The sequence below is a fragment of the Bidens hawaiensis genome, unplaced genomic scaffold (genome assembly GCF_021521415.1).
Source record: "Bidens hawaiensis isolate Kalapana, Puna unplaced genomic scaffold, B.hawaiensis_p1.1 tig00054003_1, whole genome shotgun sequence".
Classification (NCBI taxonomy): Eukaryota; Viridiplantae; Streptophyta; class Magnoliopsida; order Asterales; family Asteraceae; genus Bidens; species Bidens hawaiensis.
The window spans coordinates 34,824-57,613 of record NW_027506281.1 but is presented as its reverse complement, the minus strand read 5'-3'; the positions used below and the strand labels follow the sequence as shown (position 1 = coordinate 57,613).

General features: G+C 43.3%; 2 protein-coding genes across 2 annotated transcripts; both read right to left on the bottom strand.

The window, feature by feature from the left end:
* Positions 1-15,584: 15,584 nt before the first annotated feature.
* On the bottom strand, positions 15,585-16,082 carry LOC143617346 (uncharacterized). The gene has a single exon (XM_077089938.1). It carries the CDS (start codon positions 16,080-16,082, stop codon positions 15,585-15,587), a length of 498 nt encoding a protein of 165 aa, XP_076946053.1.
* Positions 16,083-17,379: 1,297 nt separating this feature from the next.
* LOC143617345 (uncharacterized) lies at positions 17,380-18,498 on the bottom strand. The gene has a single exon (XM_077089937.1). The coding sequence runs from the start codon at positions 18,496-18,498 to the stop codon at positions 17,380-17,382; it is 1,119 nt and encodes a 372-aa protein (XP_076946052.1).
* Between the last annotated feature and the right edge of the window lie 4,292 nt (positions 18,499-22,790).

Here is a 22,790-nt window from a genome sequence, read left to right as displayed (position 1 = left end):
TCTCGAGGCGTAGAGGCTCAGCAACAGCTTCAGCCTTGGTGGCCCTTTCAGTTGCGTTCCTAGCAGTTTCCTTAGCCAGCCGAAGCTGTTCGTTAACAGCTTGGGCAGCCTTGGAACGGGCCTCGAGACGGGCCTGAACCTCAACTTCAAGGGCCTTGAACGCCTTCTTCTTCTCCGCAGCCGCGGCGGAGAGCCTCCTATTCTCCTCCCGGACAGCCCGCGCCTGAGCTACTTCTTGAATGCGAGCTGCTTTTAACTTGTCGTTTTCACGACAAAGCAGCTCGACGCGCGGCTGCATCCGGGCCAGGAGAACCCGAAGCTCATTGGTTAGCCTACCCTCCTGGTAGCTAGCCATGGCTTGCCCCAACGCACCACTGGGAGCTGCGTGACGAGCCCACTCCACGCACTCCACAGGTGTGCGAAGGGTTGTTCCTCGGCGGATGTTCCATCGAGGAACATACACTTCATTGGAATCCTACACTGCAAAAAACAAAAAGCAGTTAGGAAAAGATGATATATAAAAAAAAAAAAATAGGCCAAAAGAACCCTACGCACCTGTAGGGTCAATAACAGGCCGATAGCCGCCAAACCCATCACCTGAACCCAAGGGAAATCCGTCCAAGAGGTCAGGTAGATGGGAAGGAGGCAGAGGTTGGCGAGAAGCCCCATGCATACCTGAAGGATCGGCCGTCGTTGCCGATGACGGAGGAGGCATGGTGAAGGCCGCCGCGGTCGCCGCTGCGGAATCCGCAGCAAAAGTAACCGCCGGCTCAGTGAAAGATGCGGTAAAAATGGCACTGACAGCCGGCGGTGATGTCATCACAGCTGGAACAGTTGGCTCAATAGAATGAGCAACTGAACCAGCGGAAGCAGGCACAGCCGCCTGGGTCGTCGCCTCAGGTAGGCTGACCAAGCCTACCGTCATGGGCGGGGGGGTACTCCTCCCCGCTCCACCCTGGAATGCATCAACATCCACGCCTGCACAAAGAAAAGTATTAATGATGGAAAGCTATGAAGTTAAAAATAAAGTTTGTACTTACGGGTTTTCTTGAGCCTAAAAGTGCGGACAGGCGGGGATGAACCCGATGGAGCCGGCCTCTTCACGCCGCTCACCGTTGTCATCCTGGGCATCACCGCCTGCATACCTGAAGGAGGCAGAGGTTGGCGAGAAGCCCCATGCAAGAGGTCAGGTAGATGGGAAGGAGTGGAGGCCACCACCGCGGCGGCCTTCGCCTGCATACCTGAAGGAGTCGTCGCAGCCTCCGGAGCGGTGGTCTTATCACCACCGGGGTTCCCCGCCACCTCCTCGCTCTCGGCCTCTGAGTCAGACCGAGGCACCGGATCGGCAGTGGAGGCCACCTTCTCCTTCCCCTTCCCGCCGGCAGCCTTCTTCTTCCGCACCAACGGAGGACCATCTGCGGATTCCTCATCAGAACATAAGATTAGAGGAATGCCAGCAGAGGTTTCAGCATTGAGGGGTCGAGGGTTGAATAACACCTTACCTGGCCGCCTGGCGCTCAGGATCTCGTGGCCTAGCGGGTAGACCTCCACGAACCGATCCGCCGTTTGTTCTAGGATGGGCAACTCGTTCTCGTCTAGAGCGCGAGTACCCATCCGAGCGGGACTGTCAGCCTCCCGCGGATACAGGAGCGACTGCAAGTCGTTCCCCTCTGAAATAAACAGGAAATAAGTTAGAAGAGATTCTAAATCAACAAAAAGAAACAGAGCATACCGTAAGGAACAGAGTTCAAACCGTATTCGAGGACGATCGGGATCTTTCGCGCATCCGCATCTTTCCACACCCGGCTCATCCCGAGCATCACCATCCCGGACTCCGCAAACCGGTAAACCGGAGATTGGACTCGGGATATCTTCGAGAACCATTCCGCCTCCTGGTAGTTGGAGGCGTGAAGGCTTGGGAGAGCTTGCCCATTCTTAAATTTCATGGCAAGGGGGATGGCGCGAGCGGAGATGTAGAAGAACTCCCGCTTCCACGAACGAAGACTGCGCTCGGTTGCGCAAATATTCAAACCCTTGATTCGGGTTATCAGCGTATACCACCCCTGGATGCACCTCCAAGAGTAGAAGGTCATCAGGCGGTCGACGAAGGGCTCAATGCCCAGAATCCGGCACACCCACTCGAAGTGGCGAATCTTCGCGATCGCCATCGGGTGCACCTCGGTCAGGTGTACACCGTGCCTCTCTAGGACACGGTACACAAACTTTGTCAATGGGAACCTAAGATTCCCATAGACAAAGAATGCAGCATATACCCCGATCTTGCCTCTGGGAGCATCATACACCGTCTGATGGGGTTCAGGAAACTCAGGCTCGAGAGACTCGAGCATGAACTTCCTGACGATGTACTGATATAGATCGACAGGCAGAGCACACTGGCATTCGCCAGCAGTACTCTTGTCATCGGCGTACACCCCAGCCTCCTGGGCTGTAGCCTCAAGATCGTGAGACGACATCTTGCAGATACGAAAGAAGAAAACGATTTTAAGAGAATGCTCGACTGAAAAGATGAGTATTCACCGGAAATCGTTTTGAAGATGAAGAGAGAAGTGAAAGTGTGGATTACAAAGAACCCTCTCCCCCTTTATATACTAATCGCAATTAATGCGATGAATTTAATGCGGAAGAGAGAGAAATCGAAGGTGCAATGAAACTATGACACGTGGCAAAAAGCAAGCTGGCAACAGCTGTTGAAAGGACGCGTACCGTTAATTTCGCGGCCACGCGCCCGAAAAATCGCGCCCACGCGCCTGAAAAAGCGTCTGGAATGACCAGGTACTGTCACGTCACCATAACTTCCTGCACGTCCTGACACAGTCAGAAGAAACCGTCGCACGACGTTTCAGCAGTTTGGACTGTTCTTATCCTTTCACCAACTCTTCGAATTTCAAAAATTTCAAAAAAAAAAAAAAAAAAAAAAGATTCAAAAGTAAGCGGGAAAATACCCCTTACCTTGGCAACCAAGTAACTGTAAGACAGGTGCGGGTACAGTGTCAAGGCAAAATCCTTCACATACTTAGCACCCGTAGGGAATTGACGCCAGGAATACCTTGGAAGTAACCGTAAGACGAGTGCGGGTACAGTGTCAAGGCAAAACCCTTCACATACTTAGCACTCTGCAGGGAATTCAAACCAGGAAGGATCTTCTGGGCCACGCTTGCGGAAACGGGAATAACATCCCCGCATAGCGGGAACGTCGAGAACTACATTGTTTGAAGATCCAAGATAGAATTGGTGGTTTTAACATAATTGATCACTATGTTCAAAACTACCAAAACCTCATGGAGAATCCACACAAGTGGGACTCAACGCTCCTGACTTTCAAGGAGGTTACAGACCTACCCGCATCATACCCAAAGATCAAGCAGGAAAGTCGGGAATTTCTGCAAGTGACATTAGGACTTCCGCGGGAAGAATCCCCATGGAAAACCTTAAAACTAAACCCTTTTCAAAACCCTTTGCTTAAGTCCAAAAGTTCACCTCACTTTATTAAACATTCATGAGAAGAACATTGGACTGGGGGGACTTGAAGAGGTAGGTCCCAGCAGAGCCCAGTTGGACCCGCAGGACTCACCTTGAAGAGAGACGTCTGCGCAGAAACCAACTGGATCTGCAGGACCCACCATGCTCAGAGACGTGACGTCCTTACGTGCAGTACGCAAGCTGTTCCCGCAGGAAAAGCCTCCCAATGGTGAAGTACTCCGCCTGTCCCTGCAGCTGCGGATACAAGCCATCAGGGAAGGCTACCCGCACTGATAGCAAGGCTACACGCACAAGGCACTAACTCTTGCTACTTCAGTAGTCACCTGAAGGAATGAGCAAGGCGGGAATACTCCCGCCCAAATGAGCCAGTCCGTATGCTTCTGGAAGATCTTTTGTACTATACCTACCAAGGTATGGGCAAAACAGACGATCTGGCCAGACACCCATGAACCAATCACAGGGTGACAGCTCACCGACAACAGTACGAGGAGGTGCACCCTCTAGTACTGTTTGTCACTATTAGCCGCTGCCTACTCACCAACCCTTACTGTGGGACGTGCGCAGCCTACAGTTGGTGGAACAGTGCATAGCCGGCAGTAAAGGAACAGTATACAGCCGACCTTGTCACTGTCGGCCGCAGCCTATCCACCAACCAGCATGGCTTGTGCGTAGCCCACTGTTGGTAGAACAGGAATACTATTCTGCCGGCTGTACCTTCTAGGAAACCTACCTTCGGCTATAAATACTCCAACTCCTTGGAATGGTAAGGACATCATCTGATATCTCGTTATCTTATCTAGCAATCTCTTAATATACACTTATATTCAGAGCAATCTAGTCTGATTCTTACGCCGGAGGGTGGTCACAAGGAGGAACCCCCCCTTCTCAGTGACGAGCTTCGGTGTCTGTTTTGCAGGTCACCTGAAGAACAACCTTCTCTGCTGGACCTCATCCTCGTGGGAAACATTACTTAACCCCCAGATTATCTGTAATCTGCCTCGGGTCACTTAGTGTTTCTTCAGGGCTCAAAGCATACTCAATTATATGATGAATTTTTAATGTGATTAATACATGTTCACAATATTAAGAAGTCAATTGCAATTTAATGTTTAGCTCTATTTTTTATCTTACCATTTCTTCTAAATTAAAACCTGAAACTTTATTATCCACGGTTTATTCGATGTCATTATTTGTTTGATGCTTTCGGTGTTTATCACTAGAGAAATGTGATGTGTGTTCTTTGTCAAATTATTAAGGTTTTAGAAAGATATTACTTCCTTTCAAACAATTTCAAAGCACTTTTATAACTTCTCAAACTAATTAATGGTTTTTGTTTTGTACAGATAAAGAACGGAAACAACGACAAGGATGAAGTTATAATTGTGTTAATTAACATGTTGGAGGTGGTGACAAAGAGACATAATAGTAGATGAGTCAACTTCTTGGTTTAACGAAGTAGTATTATTGATCTCTTTAGTTAATTAATATTCTCTAATGGAAATATATTTTTTTCACACATGTAGTTTGGTGGAATCAACTGATAGTTATTATGAACTAGAAAACATTCCATTTTGACAATTCTTTATTGTTCATTGATAAATATTTGTATGTGTATGCAGGTTCACCGGTTGGCGTGATGTATTGTCACATGTCATCAATGCAAGGATAATGTGTAAAGGACGATAATGACATGGGCAGTCTTTGAATAAAATTATCGACAAGGAAATCAAAGTGTCTTCATACCTAGGAGTTTGTTTGAAGATTAGTAGATCTTTAAAAGCAAGTTAGTTTTTATCTTTACTATGTATTTAACATTTCACACATAAGTGTTGCTTAAAAAGCTCACGTAGGATTTACTATATCATAAAAAACTTGTGTTTTTAGTTTGGGTTAATGCAGAACCTTAATGCTAAAAGAATTGTATTATTTACAAACTGAATGATAATTATCTATGGTGATCCCGAGCTCTATGTGAAAAGAGTGGCAGCAATTAAGGTTTTGATGACCATATTTTATATTAATATTATTATTATTTGTTTTCTTTTCAGCATGTTCATGATTGCTGCCAATTGTTGGTTATGGGTTTCACTGCATAAAGCAAAGGGTCGCTAATGCAAGAAATCAAATTTTAGAAAACTAATTTCATTTACAATTACTAAACTAACATTTTTCTAATTTCTATTTATTTATGTGTATCAAAGAAGGATGATATGATGGTGGGAGTATAACTATGGTTATTATTATTGTTGTAGCTACATGTACTTCATTATGTATTGCGGTGGTATGCTGCATAAGCCTTTATATGTGTTTAATTCAGCAGTTGGTTGATCTTTTTTTTTTGGGTAGTGAACAATACATTACAGTTGTCATAATGATACTTTTTAACATATCACAAGTAGTCAAAAGCTAAAGTAAATATTTATTACTAAACAATAATGGTAAACAATATATTACAGTTGTCATAATGATACCTTTTATCACAAGTAGTCAAAAGCTAAAGTAAATATTTATTACTAAACAATAATGGTAAATATATATGAAAACTAATCAATACATTATTAAACATTTTGTAAATAACTTTTGATCACCCGCAACCACCTCCGAACACACCCACAACCCTCATTCACTCTCGGCTCCTCCGAAATCCCACAGCCACCACCACCAACCTCGCCACCCCACCTCCTGCCATTTTTCCGGCGACCCCGGATCTCCGGCGACGAGCTCCATCTCCATCTTCTTCCTCCTGTTTTTCCGGTGAACACCTCCGACCACCACAACTCCCCTTCCATCCCTCGCGTTTCCGGCAGCCACTCCCCCTCTGTCATGTTTTTCCGACGACCGGAAAGCCGGCCGCCGTACCCCCGGTTGTTTCTCTCTCTATCTCTCTCGCGCTGTCTCTCTCTCTCTGCTCTCTCTCTCCGTCTCTCTCATCTCCGGTGGATTTCGGCTCGGTTCATTCTCGGTATCGAGCCACGACTCGTGAACACGAAAAAGGTATATGATTTGGGTGTTGGTGTTATTAAACTTCATATATCGATTATCGGATTTAAGTTAGTTAATAACCGGTTTTATATATTTGGTTATATACGTTGAAACGAGTTGGTTTGGTATGGAATTGGTTTGATTTGGGGAAAAGATGAGTAGTCGGGTAATAGATATATTAAGTTCTTACGGGTTTAATTAACAATCGTCATCTTGTTTTTGTTTTGGTTTGTACGTTAATTATTAAACTAGAGGTCTCGGGTTCGAGTCTAATCCTAGACCGGTTCCGGTGTTATTTTTATATTTAACAAAATTGTATTACTATTAATACTAACATTACGATATAAAGATTATTATTATTATTATTATTATTTTGTTTAACTTGTTATTATATGTATTCATTACTACTATTATTATTATTAACAAGATAATTATTATTATTAACAAGATTATTATCATTATTATTATTATTGTTATTATTATTATTATTATCACCTTTTTAACAAAACTATTACTATTATCATTATTTTCATAATAATATATTGTCATTATTATGATCATTATTATCTTTATTACTATGATTATTAAGGAATATTATTAAAACCTAAAATTGTAAATATTACCCATTTGTTTTATCGAACCGAAACCCATGTCGGGCCTAGTTGTCGTTTAACATCATTGTCACTCGAGTTATATCTTTTTATCACTAATACTACTATTATTAAAATGTTATAAGTATTAGTTATTACTAATATGACACATATAATTAGTATGATAATAATAATAATTATTATTAAAACTTATAAATCTATTAATAACATATTCAACAAGAAAGTAATAATTATTATATTTATTATTACTACTACTACTATTAGTTTTAACAATAATTCTCAATTTGTAGTATTATTATATATTATATTCACCATTATCTTATATATCTAATATATATAACATGTTCTAAAGTTATTATTATCATAACTATCCTTATTATTAATAATATCATTTATTTTTAAATTACCAATTAAGTACGAGTCCCTAATCATTAACAAACTAACCGGTAACCCGATTTACAACCGAACCTTCTCACTCAATGTTTCCAATATAGTTTCATTATGGTTTCAAGTTCATTAATATATATTACATTGTTTATTTTAGCTAAGGTGTTTATCGTTTCAAGTCGGATCTGTTCGTTTACCATTCGAGCTTCATTTATTTATCTATTTATTTCTCGGTTCATCAATCGAGGTGAGTACTTTCATACCCCTTTTTTCCATCTTTCGTTTTGGGGTGACATTTCATACCTATCAAACTAAATGCTTTATCTACTTGAATCTTAAACCCACAAACGTGATTGTATACCTTACTTGAATAATTGCTCAATTTGGTGTTCTATGCTTATGTTCCTATGTGTTTATCGCTTTTGGATGGTGGAACTATAAATCCTAGACCATTTGGCAACCCCTCATGGCAAGGTGTCGTTATCGTAATGCAATTAACGATGACTATTAAATCCTAGACTACTTGGCAACCCCTTGTAGCTAGGTGGTGCTAATGTGTTTAGCAATTGTCAATAAAATCCTAGACTATTTAGCATCCCCTTATAACTAGGTGTCGCTAATGTAAAACTATTAGCGATATCTATTTTATCCAAGTTGTTGCTTTTATTTATCATTTCGTATACAAGTTTTGTGGCTTTTTATTACTATATACTTATATGCTCAAACTTATGAATTGCTCACCAACCTTTGTGTTGACAAACTTTATTTTATAAAATTTTACAGGTTTGACTTTTGTTGACTCGAGTGCTTGACGGAAAACGTTACCAAGACTATTAGGGTATTAATAAAACGAACGATATGAATGCTATTTGTTTATATGAACGAGATGTGTTGTTATTGATTTGTTGAAATAAAATGAGTTGAATAAATATTGTCACTTTAAATAGTGTCTTGTGTATTTGTCCAATCACGTTGCACCCCGGCATGTTCCGCCGCCTTTGGTCGGGGTGTTACAGTTCCCCTCTGCCGGATCTATAGCCAGCTTTCCCCCTCCCGGCAAGATGGCTGTTTATTCTGACTTCTTCGTCTATGGGAATTTCCGTTTTCCCATGACGAAATTTTTAATGAAGGTGTTGAGTGCATATGGGATCCATTTATCCCAGTTGCATCCCCGTGCCGTCATGCGAATTCATCATTACGAATTCGTATGTACTGCACATGGAATGTTACCTCGAGTTGATCGGTTTCCTGTTTTCTACCGCATTGCCAACCGTGATGGTTGGTTCACATGTCAGGGATTAGCCGACAGGGGTATCGGTTATCAAGTCGAGAAAGGCTCCAAGGACTGGCGGAGAAAACTTTTTTGGATATCTGAGGACGTAGTCCCAAAAGCTATGGTCCGACGTCCTGTCACCGAAGCACTCCCAAATGTTACCACGGCTTCTCATAAAGATCAAGAGTGGTTCCGCATCCTTGTGCCTGAGCCAACACCAATGCGGGCACTACCTGAGGAAGCCCTTGTTTGGGCAGGGATGAGCCGTTTATGGCCAACTCCGTATATGGAGCCCGTTTTTATTGGCTTGGATAATCGTGAGTTGCCTTCTTTCTTTCATCTTTTATTTTGGGATTTTATGTCTGACTTTTTATGTTTCCTCTACAGGTCCAGGACCCATGTTGAATGCTTTGTTTGACGATAGGGGTTGCGTGCGAAAGAGTATTTGTGACGCGGGTGACAAACCTGTTCTTGAAAAGTCCAAGGGCAATTTCCTATTTCCAGTGAAGGTGCGTGCCAAACCGATTGTTTCGGACGCAACCTTCGAAACAGGTGCGTATGTCTTGAATCCCCCTCCTCTTAATGTGCTTACCTCCGATGGGGTAATCGTCATTCTATCGTCGAGTGATGATTCCTCAACTCAAGAGGAGGAAAACTCTTATGATGCTTCTGAAATTTCATCTGTCTTGCACCTGTTGGCAGAGCTAGCACAAAATAGATCATTTGAGTCTTCTCAGGCCAGCGACGCGGGCGTGAGTGCTGCGGATACCAAAGAAGAGCCAGTGGCTAAGAAGCAGCGAACTCGCCATCCTAAGAAGCCGCAATCCAGCCTTGCGGAACGCATGAAGACTGTGACTGGTATGAGTTTTACTTTCTATACTTTACTATTTTAATATGTAGTTAAGTGAGGTTTTCTTTGTGCTGATCCGTCGATTGTTGGAGATGATGTATCTGAAAGGCTACCAACACCGATTCCCGCGTTTGAGAAACAGCCATCTCCTCCTCCAGAGAAGGAGACAGAAGACAAGCCTTCTACCCCTCCCACTGAGACAAATGTGGAGGGGTCCAATCTTCAACCGGAAGTAAATGAGTCTTTGGACTATCTTTTTCAGGCTGGGGGAGCCACCGGTTATGAGGAAAATAACCCAGCCGTGGATGAAGCTGGTTTTAGGACCCAAGAATCCCCTCCTCGATCTTCTCCTCAACCTCTTTTCACTTCATCTCCTCTGCCTATAGGTGTAGGAGGAGAATTTCAGTTTGGACAATCTGTCCATGAGGTTGGAGGAGGTTCAACGCAGAGTGCCCATCAACAGTCCTCCTCGATCCCCGTTCGACTTGAAGCTTCAAGTTCGCGCTATTACAGGGAGGCGAATCTAGGGGATGACTTCAATCTGTTCGTCCCGCCTTGGGACATTATCAATGGGTCTCAGTTTTCTGACCCCAGGACCTGTATGAGCTTTGTCAAACACTGCGTGTTGCCTGCAGAAATGGCGCACTAGCGTGACCGTTCCCGCTATGATCTTCACACCGTCTTGTCTTTTTCCTTGGCTTACAGTTTGGCCTGTAGCTAAGAAATCTTACGCGAATGGCGTACCTTGGGCGGGAAACTAGGTGAAGCTTCTCGAGCCGTCGAGACTGCGAAGAAAGAGGCTGAGGAGCATCGCACAACAGCGAGGTGGAAATAACCCGATGCCGAGGCTGCCCTTAAAAAAGAAAAAGATCGGAATTCCGCTGCTGCTCAACAATGGAAGGAAGCCTTTGAAAGGCAAAATGCAGTTCTTGAGGTTGCCCGGGCTGAAATTCAAAAGAAAAAGGATGACTTGGAGCGGGCCCAAGAAGCCAATTCGGCTCTGGAAAGCCAGGTGACCCGCCAAGACAACCGGATCTGGGAGCTCGAGGCAAAATTGAAGCTACAGAGGAAGCAGTCTGAGCTTAAGGAAAAAACTGCTACTGAAATGCAGTCTGCTTATGACTCCTTTCTGCAATCTCGCTCGGACGCAGAGACTCGTGCCTCCGAAGTAACCAATGAGTTACAAGAGCTTCGAAGCAGGGCGGAGCATGCCGAGCGGGATCGACAATGGTTCCTCAACCGAGGGATTGACTCTGTGAGTTTCCCTCATATGTTGTTTATTATATACTTTATGTTTATGATGCTAATACATGTCATTTATCCTTTTGTCAGGTCATCCGGCATATTAAGGGAAGCACTGAGCTTATTGACTGCTTTGTGAACTTAATGACTACTTCCGCTCAGGCCGACCGCGCGAAAGGTTTCAATGAAGGGATGGAGTATGCTCAATCTGGTCAAACCTTTGAGAGTCATCCGCTTAATGGCCTTGATGTTAAACAAGAATATGACACGCGAATTAAGGAGTATGACGACCTAGTCTTTCCTTTAAAGAATATGCTCCCGGAGTTCGCGTCCGCCAATGATGGCGTGCGACAACTAAGGATCTATTTAGATGATGAATCTGAGGATGCCTCGTCTAAGGATACTTCACAAAAAGCTCCGGAAGACATACCAGCTTCGGATCCATAGAATAGGCGTAGATTGTTAGGACTTTGTAATTGTTTCTCCATATTTTGTAATCGTCTTTTTTTTAAATTAATGGAAAGAAACTTCATGCTTTGTGAGAGAACATCTTTGCAAGATATTTTTGAATTTTGAAATTGTGCAAGCTGGATGATTTTAATGACGTGGCGGAAAGAGGAACTTTAATGGACAACTGACACGACGTGTATAACACCTTTTGACAGCCTGTTCACACTTTTTCGAAGCTCCCGCCTGAAGTGTCATCATCCAACGGTTCGCATTTTCTCTTTCTTCTGACAGTCAGACGGTCGCATTTATTGCGATGAGTATAAATAAGTCATTCGTGATCCTCAATCCATTCTTATCGCTTTCCAACTTTTCTTTCAACAACAGATCTCAAACTCTTCTACTTTATCTTTTGATTTCTCCACTCAAATCATAATTTTAATGGCGGGTGATAAGAAGAATCCTCCTGCCATTCACAAAGTTGGATGTAATCTTAAAGAGAAGGACTTTGATGATGTAAGGAATGTGTACGGTCTAGCACCGGCATGGGAGGCTGAACGTCCGGCAGATGGTGCGATTGCCACTGCTCCGCCGGCAAAGAAGATGGTCGTATACTTGGACCATTTCACGATGGGGAAATTTCGGCTGCCTGTGACAAGATTTGTCCGATCCATCTTGACAACATATGGGATCCATATATCCCAGATTCATCCTTTTGGGATGTTATGAATTCGACTTTTCGAGTTTTGTTGTCAAGCCCATAATTCGAACCATCTGTTGGCATGTTTGCCGTGTTTTACAAGATGACTTTTCGTGATTGTTGGTATGGTTTTGCCACCACCGGGAAGGGACCTATTGGCTTTGAATGGATCCGTAGCATACACGGATGGAAATCAAAGTTCTTTTGGATTCGGGAGGACGTTATTCCGTTCACAATGGCTCGTCGTAAACCGGAATATGCGCCACCGGAAGTCCCCGCCGTTGATTATGAGGATCATCAGTGGTTCATTACTTTAACCAAGACACCGAAGCCCATGCTTCCCATTCACGAGGGGGCGATGGTAAATCCGAAGATGAGTCGGCTATGGCCGTTCCCCAATTTGGAGCCTTATTATGAGAATTCGGACAAACGCAAGTGTGTTAGTAGCTTTTATTCTTGATATCCCCCCTCACTCCTAACTTTATTTCCTTCTCATATAGGTGAAGGTTCAGTCTTCAGTACCCTCTTGGACCAAAAGGACGCGCCCATCTTGGAGCGTACTTGTAATAATTTCCTCTTCTCCACCACACTTAGCCCGGAACCTGTGGTTTCTGAGGCAATGTATGCCAAAGGTGAGGAGTTCGTCTTGAAAGGTGAGGGCATTTCACAACCCCGACCCATTACTGCTGCTACTTCCAGCGTAGTGATAGTACTTCTTTCGTCCAGTGAGGAGTCGTACGCTGCGAAGGAGGGTTAACAGTTGGTGCTACTAATTAGAGGTGCACAAATCGGTTTTTTAAAAAAAACCGGTTCGGTTAATAACCGGACCGGTTTTTCTTGGCCTGGAAAAAAACCGGTTTTTAAATAACCGGACCGGTTTATTAACCGGTTTTTTTGGTGCAAAACTCGGACCGGTCTAACCGGTTAGAACCGGTTAATAACCGGTTTTTTTAATTAACCGGTTTTTTTTTTAAAATAACCGGTTAATAACCGGTTTTTTTCATAATAACCGGTTTTAAAATTAACCGGTTTTTTCCATAACCGGTTCAGTAACCGGTTTTTTCTCTAGAACTTGTAACCGATATACGAACCGGCGGTTACTAACCGGTTCTAACCGGTTTTTGTAAAAACCGGTTTTCAGTTTAAACCGTTGAACCGGTTCACCAACCGGTTTTTTTGCCCATCTCTACTACTAATCCATCACGTTCAATTGTAGGTCTAACCCGTAAACAAGAATCGAAGGCCACCACCAATCCGTCGATGGGTGATGAGGGTGATCACCGAATGGTTGGTGATGCTAATGTCGAGGGGGAGCCTCAAGCCATTGGTGCGGGTGCTTCTAAAGCCGCTGGTAAACGTAAAGTTCGACCCACCAAGGCTGCTCCTTCCAAGAAGTCAAAAAAGGCCAAACTTGTCAATTTGGAATCACGCCTTCATCAACTCGATTCCGGAGATATTTCTTTAGGTGATTTTCATTGTTCCTTAAATTTGTCAATGAGTATAAGTCAAACATATGTCTAACGTATGATTGTCATTTTATAGTAAGCCTTAAAGACTTTTCTGAAGATGTTTCAGGTCTAAGGAGTTCAACTGCACCATTGCCTCCGTCTCCACCATCCTCATCACTTGGAGAATACTATCTCCACTAACCAAAAGATATGCCGTGACTGGCTGGCGATGAACGAAGAGCGGGATGACCTTGAAATTAGCTTGCTTGAAGCCAATAAAGAAGCCTCGGAGCTCTGAATGAAGCTAGAGAGAACTATCAAGCTTTGGAGGTTGAGAAGGTTAACCGTCTTGCTGCTGAGGAAGCGTAGAGCGTTCTCCAAAAGCAATTGGACGAACGAGATGAGCTAATAAATGGAACTTGTCCGAGCTAAGGCGGACAAGAAGTGGTTGTTGGCGGAAGGAGTTCCCAAGGCACTTGTCTTATTTTTTGTAAGAAATCAAATTACTCACAGTTACTTATATTTAATTATTTCAACAGGCTATCGCCGATGTCCGGGATAGTAACGAACTGTGTCGCCATTCTTTTGAAGGCGTCCAACAAGCTGGCCGTTAGATGGGCTTCGAGGAAGGTTATAAATTTGCCTCAGAGGGCATACTTCTGGAAGAATATATCTTGCACGGCCAAGATACTGTTGCCGTACTTATCCAGAAGACGAAAACTTTTGATTCTTTAAAGTTTTCTCTTGCGGAGCAGATATCCAAGCTTGCGGATGAGGAGGACAACATAGATTAGCTGAAGGACCTCCTTGGACTTGTTGAGGAAGATGAAGAAGATCAAGATAAGGCGAATAATAATAATAATGCGGAAGGCGAAGATGCCGCCCCGTAGATGTAAATTTATCTTTCTTGTAATCATCCTTCCTTTGTAATCTCTTTTGATCAATAATAAGAAGTTTATTTTATCCGGTACACTTTGTCTTATTCTTCATAATATAAGTGTTTGTAGGATCTTCTTGTTTGTCAATAAAAGATTGCATAGCAACACTTATTTATATGAGACTAAAATAAATTTCCATAGATCAGGCATAAGCCAAATTACAAAAACGAAATTACATAATTCTTGCTATTCTACTTGGGCACGCATGCCAAAAAGGAGAAACGCACTATATATAACACTTCTTAGTTGGGCCCCATTCCATGTTCGAGGAATTTCAGTTCCGTCCAATTTTTTTAACTTGTAGGCACATTTGGATAACACTTTTTTGACTTTGTAAGGTCCCTCCCAAGTTGGAGCCAACTTGCCCTGAGGTTCTTGTCCGGAAGCTTCATTGTTGCGGGAGACAAAGTCTCCCGCATCGAACTCACATTTCTGGACCCGCGAGTTATAATATTTCTATAATTGGCGTTTATAATTATTCTCGCGGATCGATGCCAGTTCTCTCCTCTCTTCAAGGAGGTCAAGATTCATCCGGAGTTTGTGATCATTATCATCGATCATCAAAACTCTTGCGGATGGAATCCCAATTTCGGCTGGGATCATGGCCTCAGTGCCATAGGTTAAACTAAAAGGCGTTTCAGAATTGCTGGATTCTTTTGGGTGCGGAAGGCCCAAAGTACATGGGGCAACTCATCAACCCAGCCTGTCCGTTTAGTTCCTAACCTTGCTTGATCCCTGCCTTAATTGTTCGGCTGGTTCGTTCAACCTGATCGTTCGCTTGCGGATGGGCTACAGATGTGAAATTTTGAACAACTTGAAGTTCTTTCAGCCATTCATGTAATCCGCTATCCGCAAACTGGGTCCCATTATCACTTACCAGTTCCTGCGGAAGGCCAAACCGGCAAATAACTTCTTAACACTTGATGCCGTTATTGATGCGACCGGTTTGGCTTTGACCCACTTGGTGAAGTAATCAATGGCTACAATTAAAAATTTGACTCATCCAGGGGCTTCTGGGAAAGGCCCCATAATGTCGATAGCCCATTTCTGGAACGGTCAAGCAGATGTTACCGGGATCAGTTCATTTTTTGGACGCAGGGTATTGGGGGCATGGCGCTGGCAAGAATCACATTTTCTGATTTCTTGCATAGCGTCTAAATGCATGTCGGGCCAGTAGTATTCCGCGTTCATGATCTTTGCAACCGTCATCCTAGGGCCCCCATGTAAGCCACAAATGCCCTGTGAGCTTCTCGGATTAAGTAATTCGCGTCTTCCGCGTCTACACATCGCTGCAGCGGCCCTAAGAACGATCTCCGGTATAAAGTACCATCATTCAATTGGTAATTCAAGGCTTTGTGTTTTATATTATGGGCCTCAGATTTTTTTGCTGGAAGGACCCCGGATGATAAATAGGCCTTAATCGGTGTCATCCATGATTCGACGCCCGTTTGTATTACCAAAACTTGATTTTGTGGAACAGACGGGTGGTCCAGGACTTCAACGCGAATATCTTTAGCAACGTGTTCGAAATTTGTCGAAGCTAATTTGCTAAGGGCGTCCGCAGACTTGTTCTCACTCCTTTTGATGTGAATAACGTTGAAGGAGGAGAATTGACGAATTAGGTCCTTTGCTTGCGAGAGATAAGAAGCCATAACGTCGTTTTTTGCTTCATAATTTCCATTAATCTGCCCCGCAATAAGCATGGAGTCCACCCGTGCTTCCAAATGTTTTACCCCGAGCTTTTAGGCTATCCTCAAGCCTGCCAGGAAAGCCTCATATTCCGCCTCGTTATTAGTACTTTTGAAGTCTAATTTTATGGCGTATGTAAATTCATGGCCTTCGGGGTTGACTAGCCTGAGGCCTGCGCCAGACCCCTCTCTGCTTGAGGCTCCGTCCGTGAACAACGACCAGACTTGTCCTTGTTCCGGAGGTGTTTGGGGTTGTTGCTCAATGAAACATTCTTTCTCTTTGTGTGGCGGAACCTCGGTAACGAAGTCGGCAAGCACCTGTCCCTTGATTGTTGGTCTAGGTTTATATTCGATCGCATGTTCAACCAACTCAATGGCCCACTTTGCCAATCGTCCAGACAATTCCGGTTTACTCAGGACGTTCTTGAGCTTGTATCCTGTTAATACGTTGATGGGATGACCTTGAAAATACCTGCGGAGACGCCGAGCAGCATAAACCAGTGCCAAGACTAGTTTTTCAAGCATCTAATATCTGGTCTCCGGGTCTGATAACGTCCTACTGACATAGTAAATTGGAGTTTGAACATTCTTTATGTCTGTCAGTAGTACGGCTCCGATGGCGATATCAGAAGCAGATAACTACAATGTCAAAGGTTCACCCGCATACGGTGCTGTCAAAGTAGGCAACTCCATTAAGAACTTCTTAACTTTTAAGAATGCTTGTTCAACCTCCGCGGTCCACTTGAATTGTGCCTTTTTGAGATAATTCCTTAATGTTGAAACGAATGGATAGATTTGGCTGCATGGTTCGCCAAAAACCTATTCAATGCTACCAATCTTCCATTGAGAGTCTGTACTTCTTTGAGGGATGAGGGAGAAGGCATGCGGGCCACTGCCTGGACCTTATCCGGGTTAGCTTTAAAGCCCGCACCCGTAACAATAACAGCAAGAAATTTTCCTTCCTCCATCCCAAAGGAACATTTAACCGGGTTTAACTTCATGTTGATACCTCTCAAGGTCTCAAAAGTTTCTTCAATATCTCTCAACATCTGATCTTCCTCAATGCTTTTAATCACCAAGTCATCCATGTATACTTCTAGGTTCCGACCAATCTGATTCTTAAACGCTTGGTCCATCAACCGTTGATATGTGGCACCCACGTTCTTTAGTCCAAAAGGCATCATTTTATAACAGAAAGTGCCTTGATCGGTCCGGAATGCTGTTTTGTCTTCATCACCTAGCGCCATGCGAATTTGGTGATAGCCCTTGTAAGCATCGAGGAAACATTTGAATTTGAACGGAGCCACAACATCTACCTTGAGATCATCACTGGTAATGGATAAAAATCTTTTGGGCAGGCTTTGTTTAAGTCCTTAAAATCAATACACATCCGCCATGTTCCATTACTCTTTGGAAAAATGACCGGATTAGCCACCCACGTCTGGTATTTGATTTCTCGGATTATACCGGCGTGAAGAAGATCTTGCACTTGCTCATTCATGGCTTTCGTTTGTTCTGGTCCTATTTTTCGCTTCTTCTGAACAATTGGCGTAAACACCGGGTTTATCCTCAGCTTGTGTTCCGCAATGCTCCGCGGGACACCAGTTATGTCCGCCGTTTGCCAAGCGAAAATATCCATATTCTTGGTCAACAGTTGCTTTAAGAAGGTTCTTACTATCTCAAAGATAGCAGGTCCGATCACAACTATCTGATCGGGGAACTTTTTATTCAAAACCCACTTTTCTGGCTCGGTCCTCTGAGTTTGCTTTGGGACCTTGCTGGGTTTTGAGCTTTCCATTGCAAAGCAGCGTCGATTAACTTGGATGATAGCTACGCCGATGCGGGTTGGTACTCCGACCGCACCATGGACTGTGGATGGATGAGCGTTGAAATCACCAATTGCCTCCCGTCCCAAGATAATGTCATGTTTGGAAGTTGCTGGTAGGACTAAGAATTCAACTTCCTCTGTTCTTGAATGGATCCCGTCACTTAGAGTGACCGGGAATGATATTACCCCTCGCGGGTGCATTATCCCTCCTCCATAACCAGAAACGGGAGCATGGATTGGTTTCAACCTTTCTTTGTCTTCCTCATACAGCTGTTCGAAGCATTGTTCGTACATGATGTCGGATGTACTACCAGTGTCGAAGAAAACGTACTGTGATCTGTAGTGACCAAAGAGAGCAGTGATAATCAAGGGATTCTTGTTACATGGTCCGCCTTTAATTCTTGGAAATATCACAGGCTCGTTTCTCCATTCTTCATCCTCCAACTCTCTTCTTTCCCCCCTATTTTTATACCCGCCTTGAATCATATGAACATTCAAGTCCTTGACTTGTTTTTTTGGTGGGCTCTGATTATCTCGCGCGGGAGCCTTATCAGTCCCATGTTTTGTACTTTTGACTAAATGTTCAAGTTTTCCAGACTTCATAGCTGCTTCAATTTCATTCTTTAAAGCCACACATTCGTTCGTGTTGTGCCCGATGTCATTGTGAAACGAGCAATGTTTCTTGGCGTCCAGGAAAGATCGCCTTGTAAGTGGCTGGGGTTTGCGGAAGTTCAATTTCTCAGTTGTGAGGATTTCTAAGGGAGTTTTTGACAATGGTGTCCAGCTGTTAGAGAACCGAATTGACGAATTTTGTTTGTTTTTATTGCCTATCAAAGATCGTGCGTCAAATGGCTTTGGTGTTTCCGCATTCGGCTGGAGCCTGGACCAGATCGTTCCTTTAGCTTGTTTGTTTGGTCGTGGTTTTTGAAATTCCACCTTCAACTTTTACTTTGAACTATTTTAACCCAAATTTTTTCAGTTATGGCATATAACTTTGCTGTTGTCATAATAGTATCCCATTCTTTTGGTATCCCATCTCTGCCAGTTAATGTTCGTATTAACGCATCGCACCTGACATTCTTGCGGAAGGCTCCGCGAAGCATGTCCTCACTATTCCCACCAATAGTCAGACTGTCATCGTTGAACATGGTAATGAAGTCCTCCACGAATTCGTTATCTCGGCGGATAACGTCCAAAATTTCAGACTGGTCTCGGGTATGTTTCTTTTGTTGACTGAATTGTTGGGAAAATTTCTTCACCAAATCATCCCAACTAGAAATCTGACCATCCGGGAGTTTTTCAAACCATTCACGCGCTGCCCATGTTAGTGTTAATGCGAACATGTGACACCAATAAGGGAGCGTCCACCCACAAACACCGCCAACTACCACAAAGTTCTGGAGATGATCACTTGGATCAGTCATTCCGTTGTATTTGCCTACCGATGTAGGTATTTTGGCATTGACTGGGAAGGGTGCGGTTGCGATGCGAGATATGAACTTTGATTTCTCAGCAAAAGCTGCTGGGCGATACGGTTTGGTGAAATCCTCTTCCGCATCGCTGTGGTATTGAGTATGACGGATTTCGTCTCGCGGACGGCTAACCTCCTCCCGCGAACGTAATTTGCCGTCGCCAGTGTAAAAACTATGACTTCCCGGGTAACAAGTTGATTCGTGACTATCAAATTCGTCGACATAAGATGGCATCCACATGTCTATGCGAGGACGAGGACGTAACCTCCGAACCTCACCCAACTCTTGTTCTGTTTGACTATAATGGATATGACTTCCTCTCACCGTTGGTGGAGGGGAGAGAGATCTGGGAGATTCTTCAAAAGTCAACGTACGGGCATGAAAACACTTATTCCGTACTCTACGTTCATATTCGGCTGCCATTTTCTTTTGTTGAATGCGGAGCCATTCTTATGGGGACAATGGTCCCCTAGATCTGGAATTATGACGATGAATTCTCACCGGATCCGAATCAGCAGAATCATCTTCAAGATCGAATTCTGACTAAGTTCGACGAGTCCCCTTCATAATTCGCCCAAGGTCACCCAAATTTGTTCCTTGTGCCTGACCCGACCCAAATCAGTAGGAGTCGGTCCAACTGGTGTTGTAACCCGTTCGAGAGTAAAACCTCCCGGTGTGACCGCAATAGTTCTTGAAACAGGAGCGGTGGTACGTGCAAAAATACTCGAAGTAAGGCCTTCAAGTATTTCTGTACCAGTAACACGTGAAGTAAGAGCATTGGTTCCCGTCGGCCCTTCAGGATTTAAACTCATATTGTATAATCGAACCAAACACACAAAATTATAGCTGTTCTAACACAAGCACGGATGGCGCCAATGAAGAAACACGGATCTGCTCCCCTTGACGGGTTTTAGATCCAATGTGTCTACAGGGTAGGATACGGATAACAACCAGTACGATATAAGCCTAATTTCCCAAATTCTAGTGACTGGAACCTGCAAAACAGACACCGTGAGCTCGTTACACGAAGGATAAGAGGGGGGGGGGGTCTTCCCGTAACCACCATCCGACGTGAGAATAAGTACAATTCCGACGAAGATAAAGTACTTAAGTGAAATAGAAAGAGTACAGTGGGAGTGAATGCCTACCTCAAGGAGATTAAGAGGGTATTTATAGCCGAAGGATGTAGGAAGGTGATTGGGCCAGCTGTCCCTTTTGGGAGATGCCCTCGTAACCACCTGGACACGTGTCCTCATATGATGGGTTCAGTTATACGTTGCATGTGCATGTATAACAACCTGGACACACATCATGGGATAGGTTGATGAATAACTCATGGCCATGTGCACGGTTATAACGGCCTTGCCAGGTGTCCTCCGTTGGTTGGCCGAGAGATCGCGTATTACCCAAGAAAGTATCTTGGTAAGTCTTCTAGAATGTAATTAGCTAGTGACAGCTGTCCCGAGGCATTGCCTATTGGTCCTTTTTCGCGAACGGGTGCCCCGTCTTGCGGATGACTCTTGAGGTTGCTAGGATGCTTCCGCATGCGTCATGTAGGTGTTTCTTCCTCAGACGGTTAGGTGGGTGATCCGTATGTCCCACAGGTGCTTCGTGAGGGACCCTCAACTGACCCGCGGGTAGTACTTAAGGGTATTTGGGTCTTGTGGGTACCCTACCTCTATACAATCATACGCTATCCTTTTGGTTATTTTAGTTTCGATGTCAATTTGTATAAAGCAGATCTTGATTAAGGTTTCGGTTTAGATCCACATAAAATTGATGTAGAATTTATTAAATTGATATTGTTGTATCTGTTTTTAGCATCAGATGAGATCGTTCTGTTTTTATTCGGATCCGATCAATTAGGTTTCGATCTACAGTTATTTGATTTTTTCTTATAAAGCAGATGAAACTGTCGGTCCCGTATATCTCACTTAATCGCTCACTTACTCACTATAGCAACTCATACAAACGTCTCGACAAGAAGGTTACGACTAACTGTTTTTGTGAAAAACCAAAGAATATTAAAAGCATAATCAATAATACTCTTAGTATTGCTCAATGGACAGAAAAGTAACAAACACACAAAGTAACTCAAAATATTTCCATTAATATTATGTAGGATACAATGAAAATCGATTAGGGTTTCTAGGTGGAATGTATGGATTTATGGCAGCTTTCCGTACAGGATAAAGACAGCCGTCAAATCACAATATTTGTTCAGTGTCCGTTGTTGTCATAGGCGTACCCTAAAGTTTCCTTTTACAGGCCTACCCTGACACCTGACATTCCTTCTAGAAAACCTAATGATTGATACTAAACATATTCAAACCTATTACAAAAGTTACTAAGTGTAACAGGTCTTTGAGTAAGCTTTGCATCTTTTGTCTTTGTCGAGCAGACCTGATAACCATTAAGTTTGCTCAGGAACAGTTCTCCGAGTAAGCTTTACTTAGAATATTTTCCTTAGAAGATATTCATCAAGAAGACTTCAATCTTCCTGATAATATCAAACTTTGCTCGATATATTTCCTACGAGCAAACTTGTTCTTCAGAGATCCCTTCAACCTTTTGTTACTTAACTTATTTGAACAAAACCAAGGGTGCTGGTGACACTGTAGCTTGCTTGAGGTTGAACCTTGCTCGTTAGAAGTCCTTAAATAATTTCTTCATCAAGTAATAAGAATTAGTTAGAACAAGCTGTTTATTACGAATAAACATTTCTCGATCCACCAAAATACTTTGTTTTAGCTTGGTACAGTCAAGAGTTTGCTCTGAAACAAACCTTGCCTGACTTGAAGAACAACCTTGCTTGATGAAGTGTAGTTTGCTCGAACTTACACTTAAGAAAAATTCCAAAAGATAACTTTGCTCGAAGAGCAAAATACCTTGCTTGACTAAGTTTAGGCTTGCTCGGATGCCTAAGTGTGCTCGATTTCCATAGTTAGAAAGTTTCCAAGGCGGTTGAGAAGATTCCAATCTTCCTTAAGTCTTTTCTGATCCCAACAATCTCCGCCTATATTAGAACACACTCAGCTACAAAAAACCTTCTATTAGTTACATACACTTTTCAAAATACACATCAAATTTTCGGAAAGCAAAAATACATAACTTTTACATATGATAATTCTGTCACAAGGGCATTACAAATTAAATTTAAAACAGAAAAAGAAGATTCTTCAGTATCTTGAACTTGTAGCTTCTCTGCTTCTGTCAAATTTGACTATAGCGACTTTCTTATTAAATAAGAAGATATCCCTGTGGTGTGGATGTTGAGAGGGCAGATTCCATCTGATTATATCCTCCATATCCTCCACATGAAGAAATTCCAGATCTGTGTCGTGATTAATGATGCCCAGGGCAAGTCCATCAGAATTTCTAAGAATAAAAGATTGATCTCTTGGTTCAAATGCAATCTTAGAA